The sequence below is a fragment of the Haemaphysalis longicornis genome, unplaced genomic scaffold, assembly GCF_048455015.1.
Source record: "Haemaphysalis longicornis isolate Haplotype H1 unplaced genomic scaffold, Haemaphysalis longicornis Haplotype H1 scaffold_8, whole genome shotgun sequence".
NCBI lineage: Eukaryota > Metazoa > Arthropoda > Arachnida > Ixodida > Ixodidae > Haemaphysalis > Haemaphysalis longicornis.
Genome location: NW_027526445.1, coordinates 95,143,322 through 95,161,975, shown reverse-complemented (window position 1 = coordinate 95,161,975; position 18,654 = coordinate 95,143,322). Strand labels below are relative to the sequence as shown.

General features: G+C 47.0%; 1 protein-coding gene across 1 annotated transcript in view; it reads right to left on the bottom strand.

Moving 5' to 3' along the window:
- LOC144148395 (1,5-anhydro-D-fructose reductase-like) overlaps positions 1-16,796 on the bottom strand; it is a 62,957-nt gene extending 46,161 nt beyond the window's left edge. Inside the window, exons 1-3 of the mRNA XM_077679935.1 lie at positions 16,548-16,796; positions 10,109-10,468; positions 6,245-6,412 (exon numbers count right to left, since the gene is read on the bottom strand). Of these exons, the coding sequence (XP_077536061.1) occupies positions 6,245-6,412; positions 10,109-10,468; positions 16,548-16,796 (777 nt within the window). The remainder of the gene's footprint in view (positions 1-6,244; positions 6,413-10,108; positions 10,469-16,547) is intronic.
- Between the last annotated feature and the right edge of the window lie 1,858 nt (positions 16,797-18,654).

Genomic DNA, 18,654 nt, shown 5'->3' with positions numbered 1-18,654 from the left:
CCATGCTACATCGGAGGAAATTATTTTCCTATGGACCACTGGATTGTGCGAAGACAGGTTGCTCATCTCCTACTCCGATTCTTGCAGTCCACAGGACTGAGGGAGGTGTGGTGACATTGTGTGCCGGTTATTTTAGGACTAAGTGAGGTGTGATGACTTTGCGAGTCTCTGATATTGTATTGAAGACGACTAGGCGGAGCAATGTCCGGCAGCTATGCAAGGCTAAGTCCGCCTCATTCAGCAATACTTCCTACTATTTCAACTACTTCATCCGGTGGATAAGGAAACGATCCGCAGGTTTCGCTTGAGCCATGTTCGCACGCAGTATCGCTGGGTGCGAGAGCGACGCAAGAAACGCTAGATGTTCGTGAGGCCAGCTTTGCGGCGGCCGCTATTTCGGCAAATTTGTGTGCGCGCTAAACGCAAACCCAAAACCCCAAGGACGGCTTGGGTTCTATGTAAGTGCAGAACGGCGCACCAAGCCGCTTTCGAATCATAGAGTGCTGGGGCCCCCTATTCTAAACCATCTACTACCTACGCCTCAGCGAGTGAAAGTTACAATCCTAAGTAGTGCTGGCCGGCCTATTAGCACATTGTACAGCCGGCGAACAGACAGGGAAATTGTATGCCCATACCTGAGATATAGAGAATAACCAAACCCCGATAAGGTCCTGTTCCAAGCATGTTGCTGCTTGAATACAAAGCCAAAACTGCGTTGAACTCTAATGCTGACATCATCCAATACAATCACAAGATAAATGAGCTCAAGGCTGTTAGTTGTTGCGGCCGCATTAAATGTCACATAACATTTTTCTTCTTCTAGGCTTTATAAAAAATACGACATTATCAAGAGGATAAACGATGAAAAGCGTGCTCATTTAATCCATTCCATGCAATTAAAGCAAAACACAAGTGCGATAAATTCACCTTAGTGTCCCTTTAAGGCGAAGCCTTCTGATGTGTATTTATCAGTAAGGCCCATTACTTTTATTACATCAATTATCGCCCTATGTTTCAACTTTTTATTGCAAAACAATATACGTCTAACCAGCGAAAGATATTTTTCTGCCCCATTCAGCAGAAAATAACCAGTCTACTTCTGGCTACACAAAGAAACATGCCAGGCTACTACTGGCTACTGGCTACACCCCGGATACACAAACAACGGGCACCGCCAGGGATCGAACCTGAGCATGAACAGAAGGGGAGTGAGAGCTCGTCGTCTTGCCGAGTATGCTACGCCAACACGTGGAGACGAGGAGACAGACGGTAGTTTGGAGTCCCTGTCTGCGGAGGGGGAGGACGCTTTTTGAAGCGACACATGAAACGAGAGTGAAAGGGAGGTGGTGAGGGAAATGACGCTAGAGCCTGTCGTGCCGTTCTCCTTTTAACGATTCTAAACACCCCCCTGTCCGTTTTCTTTCCGCCGACACGTGGCCGGCTAGTGCGGCTGCGTCCGCCGCTCCAGCGTGGCCTCTCCCGACGCTGGGGTCGTATTCTCGTGTTTTGTCCGTTTTGTGTCCGTTTCAAAAGCGTCCGTTTTGAGCGAGCCCTGATTGGCTATAAGCAGAGAACCGGATGATACGCAACGCAAGTGCGGCGGACCTACGGCATTTCCCCACGGTTTTTTGGAAAAAGGTTATTTTATTTCAAAGAGGCGTTTTTGAAAGAGCAGTGATGAATGCACCGGTCATCGCCTTGTTGTTGGCTGGCCGGCAGAAAACGCCGTCAATACGTCGTGTAGATCCATTTGAAATGCCCGCAGAAGCATTCTGCGAACATTTCTGCCTCTAGAAGATGACTGTGCGGTGGGTATGCGACGAGCTGCAAGCCGAACTTGGCCCGCGGCCGCGCGGACTCAGTGGCGGCGATTAAGTGTTTTGCGCCCTTCCTTTATTCCCTACCGGATACTTTGAACCAGCGGTCGGTACCGAAGAAAGGATACCGTTGTCACTGCCCATCTTGAGCCGGTGGATCTAAGCCGCCGCCAAGACAGTCGTCACGCAGTGAAATAAGCGAACGTCTTCGAGCTCGATAGCTGGGCAGCAGACGACCAAAATTACACCAGCACTCGGCCTGAAATTTATAAAGTTTTATTGGTACTTGACCATTACACATACCAGCTTAATGTGCGTTCACTTCACGCACAACCCACTTCTTGGTACACCACTTACACATTTTTTAACTAGCTCCTAAAGCACTACGAAAATACCGACGGCTTAACGCGCCATTCCAGGTTCTTGGAAAAGCTCCGAAGCATGCTGCAAGTGCGTCGATGCCGAAATACGTAACGGGAAAGTCATTTTGATTCCCGGAAATTGTCAATCACCTAAAAACGGTGACCAAGCAAAAAAAGCTGAGTAGCCACCACATTGCCTAATTTTCCCGGTAACCAGAAACAGCTTGCTGCAGCTGCTTTCTTTTGACGTTCGTCCTTGCGATTAAATCTTTCAACGTCGTCACAAAAAAATCTAACTTGTTTAGATTTTCAAACCTCGTTCAAAAACTCAAAATATATTCTGACATGGCTTCAGTTCTTAAAAATGCGTTTGCAAGGACGGTTGATTCATTATTAAAGACCCACTGCTTAACTGGAAGTACGTCACGATGAAACGGATGCAAAATGGCCGGTTTGAGAACAAATAAGTAAAGAGATTACCGCCCCTGCAACTTTCGGGACGCGGCCCCGCGTATCCCAGGTAACGAGTGGACAAACTCCAGGTAGAAAAAACGGCACAGCGCACAAGTTTCCAGTTCAGTCTGCTTGAATTTACACACATGGCTGTTTGTAGGGCCACGTGTGTGAATTTAAGTGACGTCGCGTGGGTAATGGTTGTGGGGTTCGCTTACAGCTTCGCAGTTCAACTACCTTCACAGCATGGATGGGAGCCAATTTTTTGGTACCGTGTTTGCAGCGTTCTAAAAGGTATCCCCGGTTACATTAATTCTCAAGCTTCAATTTTCAATACGGGAAGTAAAAGTCATACGATTTCGAATTGGTGACATCTGTGAGCTACTCCTCAAAATATCAGATGTAAAATATCGTCATCGGTGCAGACATAAACAGCTTTAAGACAATAAATTACGGGATTTGTAGCTGTTAATATACTGGAATATATTGGCTTGCAGTTAGGCCGAGGGAAGTACGAAATTATTAACATGTAATTAGATTTTCTTTAGTAGCCTGAAAGTTTAATGATTTAATGCAGCAAAAAGAAAGCGTGTTTTAACTAGCCCAACAGCTCATGTAAATAAATCGGTTTTTAAAATAAAAGTAGGGCCACCCACTGGAAACTTTCAATTGGTTCTTGCACTAAACACGGGTATCCGAAGGATTAAGTTGCCATCTTTTGTTAAATTTAGTGGTTTAGTTTCTCCAGCCTATCTTTCAGGCTTTCACTGAAATCTATCTACTCCTAAATAATCTCAACCCTAACTCAGCTCCAGTAATGGCGAGAAATGTGCTGGAAATTGTGGAAAGAGAAGACGACATCGAGGAGACGTATGTGCAGGGTGACAGTACGGGCGACAGGAATTGGTAAAAGCGAGGTAGGCGAGAGAAATGTTTTCGGCTACTTTACCTTCTTTCCGATGTCGTTTTTTCTCCCAATCCTCTATCAGCGTAAGTACATCGGCACAGTTCTCGGGAGAATGTCGTGTTTGACACTCAAACGTGCACGATAAAACTACTATGGTGGCGTAAACCAACTGGTTAGCTAACTTTAATTGCGAGTGATCAGAAGTTCGGCAGAATGAAGAAATATTGACGTTAATCCTAATGACCACGTAGCCTCGCAATGACTCCCCAATGACCCCGCCGAGCGTTCACCAGGCCCTCCTCGCAATCTGTGAAGTTTCATTTACCGCGCATACACGGTAGAGCATGGCCAAGTCCAATTGTCGCTGTGGAAAAATTTGTCGAAGCCATGTCATCTGCCCGTTACAAGGGACATCTTTGAGCTGTAACGTGGCAGAAAATGTATCTCATCATTGTGCCAAAAGCTCGGCTGGGCCTTACCCTCCAGGTCTCCAGGATGTCGGTCTCATCGACATCCGAGCTCCCTGAATCCTCATCCGGGATCGAGCTCTCAGGCGACTCTACGTCCGACCCGAGCCCGGCCGCACTGGTCTGCCTCGGCGCACCCACGGTGCACCTACTGCTCAGCTTCTCAATTTCGGAGCCCCCTTTCGGGGCAGGCCGCTGGGAGTCTTTTTTGAATCCTGGTTCGTAGACCGGGAAGTGGATCAGGTACAGGTCCACGTAGGGAAGCCTCAGCTTCTCGAGAGACGAGCGCAGGTACTTGCGCACCTTATCGCGATGGTTTCCCTCGCACGGAAGCTGCGTGCAAGTCCGACAGGGTAAGAGTTAAAGCTGTGTGAGTCGCTACCGAGAGCTAAACTGGCACAAAACTGAAAAAAAAATCTAGTTCTGAACGCATGTTCTATCTCTTGTTTATTTCTGTTACAATAGAGCTCTAGTGAATTAGTTTACGAAGTGGCGGAAGAAAAACCGTTGCTTTTCACTTTGCCTTTATTCTAGAGCAACGGTGCTTGTAGTCGTTAGAAGACTTTTTTTCAGGACATTTGTCAAGAGAAAAAAATCTACCAGCCCTTCCTGAAGAAAGTGAGAGAAATGCGAAAGCGACAATTTTTCACACACTAAGGTGCATCTGTATAGAGATACGTGGTTGATGACGTAAAAATGTACGGTATTGCTGCACTCCTCCTTCACGATCGATGCGTGTGTTGCCTTATCCGGAAGCGCTCCTTATTCAAAATTTTCGACTGAGTGTTTTAACATAATGAAAGCCCAGTTTCAAGCAAGCAGAGTTGTCTTAGCGCGTCATTGCCATAACATTTGTTTCGGGACCCTTTGATACACAAGGGTTACAGCCATTTTCTGTAACCATAAAGACACCGTAGATGGCCATGTTTCACTGCAGAACGGGCAATCTAACACAGCCAGCTTACAATGACCAACCCTACGCTGATAACATGAAAATTGGTTTTGCCTCTAAGCCCAAAGAAATTGCTGGGAAGACCATTTTTCATTAGAAATTTACCATGTCTTCTATTAAAATATGAAGGCCCTAGCACATGAGACCATTTTCGACGACCAACCGGCCTGTAGGAAAATGCGTTAGATCTTTTACAGGGCACCATCAGTCCCACTAACAATGTTTTCCCTTTAAAAGGGAAGGCACCCTGCGGCTGTACACGGTGTGAGTGTTGTGCTTGCTTCTAGTTGGCTAAAAGCATTTTTTACGGCATGTACAGGCTGTTATTACCTACAAAGAGGAAGGCTATGGGACTACCTCGACGAAAGTTTTATACTGGGGAATAAATGCAAGTGGGCATGGTGCAAAATTGGAATTTTAACTAAATACATCTCACAATTGTGAAGAACATGTTGGTACTAAAGTATTTAGGGTAAATCGCATTACTGGTAATTCGTCAGAAGTCGAGACGAAGGTTCTAATTTATTTTTCAGTGGCTACAGTGGGCTGCATTGATGGGAATGGCCACAGATGGTTTTAGGACTCATAATGATTTGTTTGCTACACAAACAAACCAATGAACTAGAATTCGGAAAGTAAAGTTTATATTCATAAAGACCTCAGGCAGTAATTTATTGCGGTGATCCTCCCTACATGCTGTCCTGACATAGCCTAGTTGTCTCTACAAGGACAGTTAAAAATGCAGAGATGTTCGACGGAACTCGCGACGACGGCGGCATGGCCCAAAAATGATTGAAGAAAGCAAGACTTAAGAAAAGACACGACAGCACATGAAAACAAAGGAACAAAGAACTTTTATAAAAGCAGCTTCATGGTTTACGAGGAAAATGCGGTATTACAGCAAAGATGATAAAAATGACACACCATTTTACCTTACAAATTTGTGTGTGCTGCTTCCTTGCATCTAAAAGTTGGGCGCGTGATTAAGGCAAAGCATGCATCCTGGTTTCCTGTACCCCGAAACAAATGCTAATTGAAGCATCAAAACGCGTCTTTACCCGAGGCTATAAGTTCAAGATGGGCACAACCAGCACTATCACAACCGCCCAGAAAATCTCAATCTATTGGCAAAATGTTTCGTAAAGCAAGAAATAGGGCCGCAGTTTATGTTACGCGTCAAAAACAATTGCACGCAGCAACATTTGCGTGAAATAGCAGTATTTTGTCTCCTGGATATACAAAATGCTTCCCTTGGGAAGCCAATTAGCATTCCCCAACGATCGTACCTTGGTGACGACGAACAGCTCGTCGCGTTTAACCTTGCCCGAAGCCATCATCCTCTGGAGCGCGTTTCCTATGGCCGTCTCGTTGTGTGAGGCGTGCGCGGTGTCGATGTGTCGGTAGCCGGACAACACAGCGTCCTCCACAATCTTCTCAATATGCGCGGTATCACCCTGCACACCCACGACAAATATCTTTTTCAAGTGACAGTTGACGTGTAGAGTGGGCGTCCCCCTATGCTCAACTGTGAAACTTCGACCCCAATACGCAAGCGGAAAAAATTCTGCGTGTGTACATTGAGCGCCTGTTTCATTACGACGCTTTTTGAAAGCACATGGGGACCCTGCAGAGTCGTTTAGTGTAGGCAGCATGCCGCCGCACTTGCAAGCCATTCCACCGTTAAGCAAAGGCCTGCCATTAATAATGGCGGCGCATTCCACGATTACAACCGTTCCGACCGAAAGCTATATGCCCTTGCAGTTATTATATAGGTGAAGAAGTCAAGAATGTGTTTTCGGAAGGAATTTTGAGGGGACAGCTTTAAAAGCGCTATGCGGCAATATTTATCCAGGCTAGCTTAGTAATCACAAAATTTATTATATTGTTACGTGGCGGCAGGACAATGATGAGGCGAACCATGGGAGACGATGAAGTGATGTTTTTACAAGATGTTGCCGAAGAGCGATGCGATCTATTTACAAGCGGCCATGATCACTCGGGCGAGCAGCATCCTCTTCGTTGTCTTCGGTGACGGGTTATGGCGCGATGGGGCATTGTCCACACAGGTGTTCCGTGACATCCGCCCCCGAAATTTCGTACGAAGCGGCGGAAATAGGAGTACAAACCGACAAAACTGCGCACATCTGTTGCTGACGTGGAACGGGAAATTTTCACACAGCTTCAATCTTGTCGGGGTCAGGTTGCACTTCTTTAGCATCGACCAGGTGGCCGAGGATGGTGATTTTCCGTCGTCCGAACTTGTATTTGAAAGAGTTAAGTTGAAGTTCGGCTTGGCGAACAACGGCCACAACGTCCGACAGTCGCTGTAGGTGGGTCGCAAACGTTGGAGAAAAGACGATAACGTCATCAAGATATCAAATGTAAGTCGACCATTTAAAGGCATGGAGCAGAGAGTCCATCATTCGCTCGAAAGTTGCTGGGGCATTACAAAGTCCGAATGGCATTACTTTGAATTAGTAGAGTCCGTCCGGTGTGATGAAAGCCGTCTTTTGTCGCTCCTTGTCATCGACAGTGACCTGCTAGTAGCCGGAGCGGCGATCAATGGAAGAAAAATACGCGGCACAAGAAAGGCAATCGAGTGCATCGTTGATTCTTGGAAGGGGATAGACGTCCTTTTTAGATGCGGAGCGTCTTATGCTCGGGGGTATGTCTCGTGGCGTCGGTTGTGGTCCAGTGTCCGCACACCACCTGCGCATGCGCCACCGTCGTCATCTTCCCGTAGGGGAACCGCTGAAAACGAAGAAGGAGAAGAAGACAAAGCTGAGAAGAGGAGGGCGTGTACGTTGCGGTCGCCCTGACCGCAGCACTTCTCATGATGATTTTGGCAGGATGCCCCTTGGGATTGGCCTAGGGATTGGCCGCATGCTTCGCTTGACTCCGGTTGTGCTTGCGCTTGACTCCGTGATTCTTCAGATGAAGTAGGATGGAAGAAACAGCCCTGTCAGTGAGTGTGCTGACGCAATTAAGTGAGAGCATCAGCGCAAACACTAACAGACCTTTAGATACCACTGCAATCTCGTCTCACTCGCGTATACACGAATGCAATAAGGAAAATTACACCCATCTCCCCGAAGGAAACCATTAGTAGGAAATATGAGCATTACGGGCTTCGCTACATTTCCACCAAATTTGGCTAACCAACATCACGGAAACGCAAACGGCACCCCCATGACGCTCCGCATCCAAATCATGGTTCCTTTCGGGGAGATGGGTGTAATTTTTTTTGTGATTTTGTTAGGTGCCGGTAGTCCACGCAGAATCGCCAGGTTCCATCTTTCTGTTTAACCAGGACGACTGCTGACGCCCAAGGACTTGAGGATGGCTCAATAATGTCTCTATTAAGCATTTTGTCCACCTCTTTTTCGATAACAAGCCGCTCAGCATGGGACACACGATACGGCCGTTTGTGCACAGGGCTGGTGTCGCAATTGTTAATACGATGACGGACGATAGATGTCTGGCCCAAAGGACGATCACCGAAATCGAAGATGTCGCTGTATGACTCCAAAACGCAACGCAGTTCTTGAGGTTGCGTTGGCGTTAGATCAGCTGCAATCATCTTCAAAAGTTCGGCATTCTCCCGCGGAAGAGTCGGGCTGGGTGTTTCAGCATCGATTGGAGGTTCGCCAAAGGTTGCTGCAGAAACTTCGTAATCACAAACCGGCGCAAACGTGGCGAGTGTCATACCGCGTGGAAGAACCTGTGCACAGAAGCTGAAATTCAGAAAGGGCAACGTGACTTCGTTGTTGGTAACACTAACTACGTTATCAGGTAGGCAAACGCTGTGAGCAAGGAGCACATCAATAATTGGTGACACTACGTAATCACCGTCGAGACCTGGGGATCTGCACGACAGGGGAACATAAGTTATTGCCCTCGGTGCCAAGCGAATGTGCTTTTTGGAGGAAAGACTCGTCGGGCGCGTCGTCGTGTGCTGGCAAAATCGGCATCTAGAGGCGAAGGACACCGGTAGAACAGTCAATGAGGGTGGCGTGCTCAGATAAAAAGTCAAGGCCAAGGATGAGGTCATGCATGCAACGTCCAAGCACCGTGAACAAAACAGTCGTTTGATGACCACCTATAGCCACACGAGTAGAACACATTCCCATAACAACAGGTGTCCCTCCATCAGCGACTCTAACAAGATGTGATGTTGGTGGCGTCATAACGTTTCGTAAACGGCGGCGAAGATGAGCACTCATTACAGATAAATGTGCTCCTGTATCGATGAGGGCACTGACAGGAACGCCGTCAACTTCAACGTCCAGTAAATTGTTCCGGGTAGCCGACGGTCAAGACAGGATTTTCGGGCGTGGTCGGAAATGCAGCATCACCTCCGGGAGCTTCATTAGCTATTTTTCCGAAGGAGGTCGAGCGTAGTCGGACGCCGGGGATGGGTGGCGAGGCTGTGGTGAGCGGGACTGGCGGCGTTGGGGCGACGGCAAATGGTTGAATCTTGGGGGTGACGGTTAAAGTTGGTCGGGTTCAGCTCAGGACGCGAAGAGAAGCAGTTCTGACGGTCATCAGAGTAGCCAAAGGGTGGTCAAGTACTATATTGGGAGTAACTGTTGTGGAAGAATGAGACCCGGGGGCTGCGACAGTACCGGGAATGTGGCCAACTCTGGAGCAATGGAAACAAATTTGTTTATCGTCCGGGGTACGCCACTCAGCGGGGTTACGGCGTGGGTAGCGTGGAGGAGGACGTTCGAGGACCTGAACCCTTGTCAGAAATGAGAGCTAATCGAGCACACAAGGTGAAGGCCGTTTTTGGCTATTTGGTCGCGGACAACGGCCTGGGTAACGGCAACGGCGTGGAGGTCGTTCCGATCGGGCATGTATGGCACCGCAGTAGTAGGCGTCATAGCCTCCAGTTCTCGGAGCACGACTCTGGTGATATCCGACCACGATGGAACGGGATCTTGTTGGCAGGGAAGACGGGCTTGCAGGTTGCCATTTTCACGCGAAGAGGTCGCTGCTGTGCGTAGAAGTCGAGCGAAGGTGTGGCCTATTCGGCGTCCTTTCGCCTCCTCGAAGCGCCATTCCTTAATGATGGTATCTACAATGGCACAGTCTTTGCATATACGAATGTGGAATGCACCAACCGCAATGGCCTTCAGTGTGTGTCCCACCTTGTCGGCCTCCGGCATTGTGCTGTCAGCCTTCGAGCACAGGGCCAAAACATCCTGGATGTATGTGACGTACGATTCAGTTGACGTCTGGGCGCGCGATGCCAGCTCCTTGCGGGCAGCAACCTGGCGACCAAGAGGCTTTCCGAACCCTTCTCGCAGCTTCGTCTTGAAGACTTCCCAGCTGCTCAACTCGGTGTCGTTCGTCTCAAACCACTTGCGCGCAGGACTCTCCTCTTTCAGATAAAAGATGACATTCGCGAGCATGATGGTGGGATCCCACCTGTTGTGAGCACTAACACGCTCGAACAGATTGAGCCAGTCGTCCACATCAGTGTCGTCCGCCCCGGTGAGTATTCCAGGCTCTCGGGGATAAGACACGATGACGAGGGATGGTTGTCGAGAAGGTCGCTCCATCACCAGGCATTGTTACGCGAGGAACGGAGCGTCCACTCCGAAGCTCTGGGGTGGGTGGAGTACGCCCGGGCGAGCGGTACGGGATGAGGTGGTGATACCAACTCCGCAACCTCCACCACAATGTTAGGATAAAAATTAGGCGTATTTGCTATATTCATACAATCTGCGATGGCTTCACGCAGCAGCGTATAAATGAACATTTCGCAAGCTGGCCGATCAACCTCTTCCTCTTCTTTCTCGAACCGTGCACCGTCCAGTGTCTCTCGTCGTCTTCGCCGTTTGTCTGTATTTGGAGCGTCACGTAACAATATTTTCAAGCAATATGTTGCTATTCAGGAGTCAACTAGTTAAGTTAAGGTGCCTCTCTTAAGAGGATCCAGGAATTAGGTGTTACACTTGATTGTCATTTGAACTGGAAGACCCACATAAATAACGTGTGCTCAAAACTAGCTTCTCTGTGTTATGTATTGCTAAGAACTAGGATGTACTTTGACCTGTACACGTTGAAAATTATTTATTTTTCTCTGTTTCACTGCCACCTGACATATTGCTGCGAGTCTTGGGCTTTTACATTTAAAACTTACCTCGATCCTTTGTTTAAAGTGATGAAAGAGCCTTGCGTACTATCAGCTTTTCCCAGTTCCATACTCCTACTGAAATATTGTTTCGTGACCTTCAGATCTTGCCCCTAAAGCTTCTTTCCGAAATGAAAATTGAAATTACGGTGAATAAGATCCTTCATAATAATCACGCGTTGTGACGAAATTTATTTATTATTCTAACCAGCAATACTAGGCATGCCAATAATGTAAACTTTAACCCGCCGATAACTCGTAATACCTACGGCGAACGATTAATCCAAAACTTTGGTGCCAAAATGTAGAACACTGTACCCCTTGAAATAAAGATGGCTAACGATTTTATTTCTTCTATAAAAAGGTTCTATCGTTCGAAGCTAGGCTGAAGGAAACATCAATATAAATAACAAGAAGGCATCGTGGACAGAAACCAGGTTGGTGCATGAAAATATCTTTCTGGAAAAGTTTTGTTAACTTTCAATTGTGTGCTTCCGATGTCTTAAGCGGCTATTCCTGCCGAAATGTATCGAGGTTTGTGTTGCTGTGCACTCTGTTTTTGTGGATCTTAGGTCTGTACATGTAGCTGTGTATCTGTGTCTACATAGACGCTTAATGTATTTATTTAAAAAAAAAAGAGTACTTTAAAGATACTTTTTTTTAAACAATCAACCTCAAGTGTACGATTCAAATGTGTAAAAGTGTATATTTTGTTTTCGCTCTATTGATTGATATTGGTGTTTATTTTCTTTACTCGCGGCTTATGAGTGCCTTTGCGTCCTGTATTTACATACTCTGCGTACACTAAGTACTGCACTTGTTTCGCTGAATTGTTAAGTAAGTTTGTTCTCCCTGCTGTCTATTTTCATCTTGGCCTCAACTAGCTTCCACTATTGGCCCGAAATCTTGTTGCATATTTGCAATTGCTTAAAATTATGTAATAAATATGAAATGAAATGAAATGAAATGCTGCGGTGCTAGTCTTGGGAGTTTATGTCGAAAATGTGACGTGCTCAAGCGAAAGACAAACTGTAGAGGTGCCTTACAAGACAGACTTCAAAACAGATATTGTGATTGGAGACGCTTCCTTAACTTCATTACTACGATAGAAATGTGCTTAATTTCGCAGAAGTACGCTTACCATAGTCATGAGAATTCCTTTACAGAAAAATACCGCAAGATAGTAGAACGTCATTGCTTGTCGTGGAAAAGCATTTCTTACTAGTTGGCTAATGGTTTTCAATAAAAAGAAATTCTTGCGTCCCTGAAGGACGAGATACAGGAGGGTGCCAAAAACCTGTACTCAGGTTCACAACTGAAAGCTGAGGTCGTTTTATAAGCGGTCACCTACGGTTGAAAAATCATGCACTCCTTCATCTAGCGACGAGGATGGTTTATCGCAAAGGTTTATCCTGTGGGTGTTCTTAGTTACCTTTTGGATTTGAACTGACTAGTTGAGGTTTCAATTTGATTAGCACGCAGTTTTGTATTTTGATGGGAGCGTCTTTGAGTTTGAGAATTTCACAATCGATTTCGCACGAAGAATGCTCCGCGTTCAACCATCGTCGTCTTTAAACGGAGGACTGGACGATTTAGCAGTTTAATTTCGCACTACATGCACCCCTGTTGAAATCCTAACCGCTTCCAGCGTGTCAGAAATTCGTCAGTGCTAGAGGGCTCGGGCTGATGCTCCCTATTTGAGGCAACCAGTCGCGTGGTTTTGGTTTCTTTGCATGGGGTTACACGATTTTTATGTACTCGGTAAATATTACTTCAGCATTAAAAATACAGGCTGACATCCCACTGCGGCATTTTGAACTATCCGTGCCAGCATTTATTCGACGTAGGTGGGAATGGTAAAGAGATGGGGGGATGGCTTGTAGCTTGGGCAGTTGGGTGGTCCAATAACTTTAGCTATTGATAAAATGACTACTAGAAACTTGGGAGTTTCACTTCGGCTCTCAGGCTCCTGTGCTGTAAAACTGTCGCTCACCAAAACCGGAGGCCCAAAGCTGACCGTAACATGAAGAACGTGTCAACTACGACGACGTTTCAACGGCCACACGGTAATCGATCAGGTACGTAAGTACCTTTCTCTTCACAGGACACGTATCTAGGTATGCCAGCGTTAAGGCTGGCGTGGAAACCGTAGCCATTGATACCAGTCTAGATAATTTAAAAGATAAAAAGATTACTAATAGTAAGAGGTGTGGTCCTACCCAGATTGCGCGGAGCAAGGCGCAGAGCGCGGCAAAAAGCGGTGAAGTCGATGTAGCCCTTTACCAAACCTAGAAGCGTTAAATAAGTTTACCTCGCCATCAGTGCATTTTGAAAATGAACACTACTAATAGTAGTTTTATTCGTACTCAGAACGGGTAGAGCCAAGCGTGGATCGCTGCAAAAAGCGCTCATATTATCATGGCCCATACCGAAATTTAGAAGCGTCGGAGAAGTTTACGGAGCCGTTGTTGCATCTAAGAACCCAACATATCTGCCTGGACTTTGGTTCACCCGCCATATCCGCTTAAAAGACCACCAAAACATTCAAAGACCCGATGCAAACACGCCAAAAACTGGAGGCTGCGTAGTCCAATGTACCGGCTAATTCTAGTAACGAAGGGAGCACCGGGTGGAGGCGCCACACGTACAGCTGCCCGGTACCTACAGCCGCAGACAAGATAAATAGGCGCCGACAAAGTACATAATGTTGTTTTAAACATGGGTACGTGCATGTGGCACCCATATCGGTTAGCGAGCTTCAGTTTTTGTGATTTTATGCCCGTTAAAAACCCTGCAATTTAGCAGTGACACGGACACCTGCTACCGGGCGCTTTGACTTAGAAGAGATCAGCGCAGAAACTGTACCAGTTTTTCCACTTGGCATCATACGCTTCGGTAGTGTCTGTTCTACGGGCCACCGGTAGAAACACCGCTTGAATTAGCTAAGCACCCCACCTGGAGCATCCTTGCGAAAAATGATGAGCACAATAGACCTCGTCTTGTGCTCTTAGAAGCACTACGAAAAAGTTGTCTGCCGATTACGATAATCCCTAGTTCGATGCTTGGGCGCAGCACCAGTGCTCGGAGGCAGCATGCACTTCTGAATTCTCTCGACGGCAGTGATGATGAGTCTCTCCGTAGGCGGCGCGAGTGCGTTTTAGAAAGTGACCGCCAACTGCTTCTTAAGTGAACACACATCATAGTAACGGGCACTGTGCCCTCAGGTTTTCGCCAAGCGTCGTGCCGTCGAGCACCTCATGCGGGCACACCATACTGACACTTCCCTCCCCCCTCCGCAGACTTTTAGAGACCGCTGGCTCGCGCCGCCATGCAACACCACCTAGAGGGTATTCTATGTGGCGTTCCGCCACGGCGAACCGTCCTCCCCTGCAAAATTGGCGACACTCTCTTGCTTTGCTTTGTTTCATCGTTCGCTTTTTCTTGCACTCGTCGGTCCAGGCCATTGTTCACTCGGTTACGCACAAAACGCGGCTCATTCCACAGGTGGCCGCAATTGAGCTCAGCCCGAAATGTTGGACGGGTTAGTTTCTGTTATGCATCAGAGCAGTCGCGTTTAGTTCGGTTAGACTGACTTTATATGCACGACGTCGTGTGGTCTGGCGGAAGCCATTATACGCACGACGCGACTGAGGCGCCAACGCGGCATTTGCTGAAAACTGAAAGCGCCATCATCATATGGGTTGGCGGGTCCCACAAGCCCCTTGGCGGCTTCGACGGAGGCGGCATGGCATTCAAAGTTGGGGCACGATATAGTTGCTTTAGCCATTTCGATCTCGCCTTTAGAGAATTTAAGCTCCGGAACAAACGCCTTTTCGTAGTGAAAGCTACACAAACAGTGGACGTCGTCAATTCCCGGCTAAGTGTACGACTTGAACGACTGCAAAATAAACTGAAGTACACAAACGCGACCACAGACTCGGACATCACCATAACAGAACTCGGACATCGCCGTGAGTGTGAATTAAAGCGCCCTATTATTTTCGGAATGATCGGTGCAGTTTGTTGTTGAGTTTCGCGGTTGCTCGTATGAGTGTTATGTTACACGCTGATACTTCTACGCATGCCGTTTTGTTTTATTGTGTGGAATAAACTGGTTCTTTCAGTTTCTTGCGTGTCGGCGTCATTTCGTCGAGGGGGTTCTGGCTCGCGAACCCTACGCACATAAAGAAAGTTCATTCACGACGTATACATAAACCAAATTGTTCTTGAAATGTTCAGTGAACATTTGGTTTCTAACTTTTAGTGTACGTAAATGGTTAATGCCCAAAGCAAACATGAAAGCTGTTATCATTGCTCAACACATGTGGATGTAATTGAAATTAAATTTCGTGGGTATTCATTTCAAAATGGTGAAAATTGGCTTGCATGTGGCCACCGAAATCTGTGTAAGAATAAAATGATATGGGGGTGCATCTGACTTAGTTTTTTTATAATTTGTTGTAACTGAACTTGAACCTGTCTCTTTCTTAACGCGCATGAGTAGAACAATTTGAGCAGAACAATGAGAACAATCGTTTAGGCTATCGCTCAACGTAATCCTCCATTTACGTGTTGATTCTAAATATAGGACAAGTGCTTCCATCCACAGTATTAATTCGGAGGCTCCATTAGAGCACCGCAATCCGTTGTGGGTTCGATGCGATCGCAACCCGAGCGCATCTGAACTGCATTGGCTATGCAGATTGTAAGCCGAGATAAAAAATGTGTGAAAATTATAACCTAGGTTATTTTTAGGGAGCTGAACGTTATTGAAGTGCCCCAAATTTCTTATCGGTAGTTGGGAATATGGTCGGTCTGTCAAGGACGCAATGTGGCCCAAAGCATGTTAATTGAGTCGCATAGCTGCAATCGTAGGTGAAATAAATGCATTATCCGGTTCAATGTCTTCCTTTGTATCCACAACATCACTTGTGCTTTTTTTATTGCTTTACGGGGCGCAAAATCTAAACGAAAATTCATTTCGAGGAGCGTTGTACGGCTGTCATTTGAACCATCGGCTTCGCGACCCGTGGTATGGTATCCATGGTGCAACGGAAGAGGGCGCTAGAGCCGCTTGCAAATCCGGCAAAACGCTCTATCAGGGCGATTGGGACGGGTGGAGCAACATCGCGGCGCCGGTTGCTTTGGCTGCCGCGTTGGCGCGTCATTCACGTCGTGCGTATAGTGGCTTCCGCCAGACTTCACGAGGTCGTGCGTATAAAGTCAGTCGTTCGACTATGGTACGTTATGCAATGGTACGTTACTTTTGGCGCTGAATTTTGTTACACGTGAATATGTGTGAGACAACTACAAAAACGCCAATTTTGCAGGAAATTATCACGGGGTGTTACAAGCCGATGGCACGCGAGTGGTGGCAGAGTTAGGCTAGGTTTTCTCCGGGCTAGCCGCGGTATGTAGACTGCGTGCTGTTTCTAAATATGCACACTCACCTTGCAGATGGAGAGGCCGACCATGGGCATCCAGACGCCGTTGTTCATGAGCACACAGTTACGTATGGTCCTACCCGCACTGTCCACCCGGAAAACGCACGGCGGCATCGAGGTGTCTGTGTGGTCGCAGGAGGAACTCGGCCTGGGTTCCTGTGAACTGTTCCGCTGCTCTTTGGAGGGCTTGGCCGTGGTCGCTGGGGCCGGCTTCCGCACTTTTTTCGTGGATGGTGACAGGATGTTTTTGCTCATGGCAGGGAGTAGTCGTCAGGGAAGCGGAGTAAGCAGGGAGGCTGTGCTCTACGTGACGACTTTGCTGGCCGTAGATGCTCTTCTTCTTTTCCGGCCTCTGTTTTATAGACGTGACGTATGCCTAAGCAGTCAGAACCGCACAGGCTTGAAAAAATTGGCGGTAAACTAGACGAACCTTCTCAGAAAGAGCTTAGGGAGGGTAAAGAAACAGTTGTTGCGAAAAACGAATCTTGATTGAAATTTTTTCTTCTTCATTAAAGCACGTTCTAGCAGCTGTGATCGTAATGATGATATCTAATTTATTACATGCAACGTCTTCAGAAAAACGAGAGCAAGACGCCTCTTAATAAATACAGAGTTAAAGGAAAAAGGAAATTGAATTCAGAAATGAATAGCCGGAACGTAGTGCAAATAATTTAAATAAGTGATTGTTTAGGTCGGAGTCTAGCTCACTGGATTGGAGTCGAGCGTGCGTTGGCAAGGATGTCATTTCGAGGGCAGTGTCATAGCAGATTTGTATCCCTGAGCCAAAGTTTATATTTTGAGATTGCTGTTTAACCATTTAAGATTTCCTCACCGAGCATGCTGGATCGTTCGACTGTTTGTCAGCATTAGTGGTGGTGGTGGTGGTGATGTTTATTGACGGGTTGACCTAGCCTTGCGTGGTATGCCGGCAATTGCTCACCCGATGAGCACCTATGCGGGTGTTGGTATGCCTTTTTGCAGTGAGCATGACAGGCCCTGGAAAATCAAGCATCATTATCGCCTTCAATAGTTGCACGTCGAATGTACAAGACAATGCAACCCATTTGCAGGTCGTCGAACTAACATAGCCATCCATTCGCAAAGGAAGCCCAAAATCTGCCACCCGCCCTAAAAGACAGCCATGAAAAGGCGAAATTCCTCTATTCAACAGTACGAGCTCACCTCCACGTTTCCAACAAGCGCAAAAACTCGTGGAAAATCGGTCTCGTCGCCGTATGCTTTCTAACCCCGCTGGCCAATGGTCTTTGTTCTCATTAAAACTTCCTTCCATTATAGTTCGTCTAATAAGTCCCACCAGAATGTAGGCGTAGGGCCAGCCTTTTTAACCAGCCGCTCTGATGACGTCACTCGAGCCACCACAGCTCAAAGTTTCCATCGAGCAGTGCTCCAGCTCTCCGATAACGTACAAAAAAAGCGCCTCTACGCCCGCTCCACCGCCGCCAACGTCGCTGGAGGCGCTTCGCCTCGCGTGGGTGACCATTTTGTACAAGCGAATGCCCATCGACAGCGTGAGCACAACATTTGAATAAGGAAATCGATGACATGTACATGATTGTGTATCCGTCTCTCTGGTTTCTTGTATGATGGTGTTTAGTTTCGGTGCTTTTGCGTGCCTGGCTTCGCGAACAGCAGAAAATAAGGAAAATTGTTTTAGCACGTTCCAATGGGTAAAGATTAAAGCCGGGTTGAGACTGTTTTCGCAACTGTTATATTACCTTTAAATAATGGCGTCATTTGACGTCTTAGCCAACCGAACTGCGTGAAACGCCGCTTGTTTACGTCTATAGCGCACGATACGGCTGTGCGTAGGTAGTTTGAACATAGCATAAGACATCCCACGACGACTGAAATCGCATTTGCGCATTGGTAGCGTCGTTTAACGGTGCCAAGACGTGTTCGGAGCCGGATATCAACAAGTTTTAGGGAGGCGTGTTTTCTTGCGCTAAATAGTAGCCACAGCGTTCTGTTTACCGTGAAATGTTGCTCCACTGTCTGGGATAGTATAGCTTAAAATACAAATATTTGTTGCGTTTTTACAAGCGTGTAGTTCGTTTGCGCTCGAGCTGGTCACATTGGTAGCAAGGTATGCCTG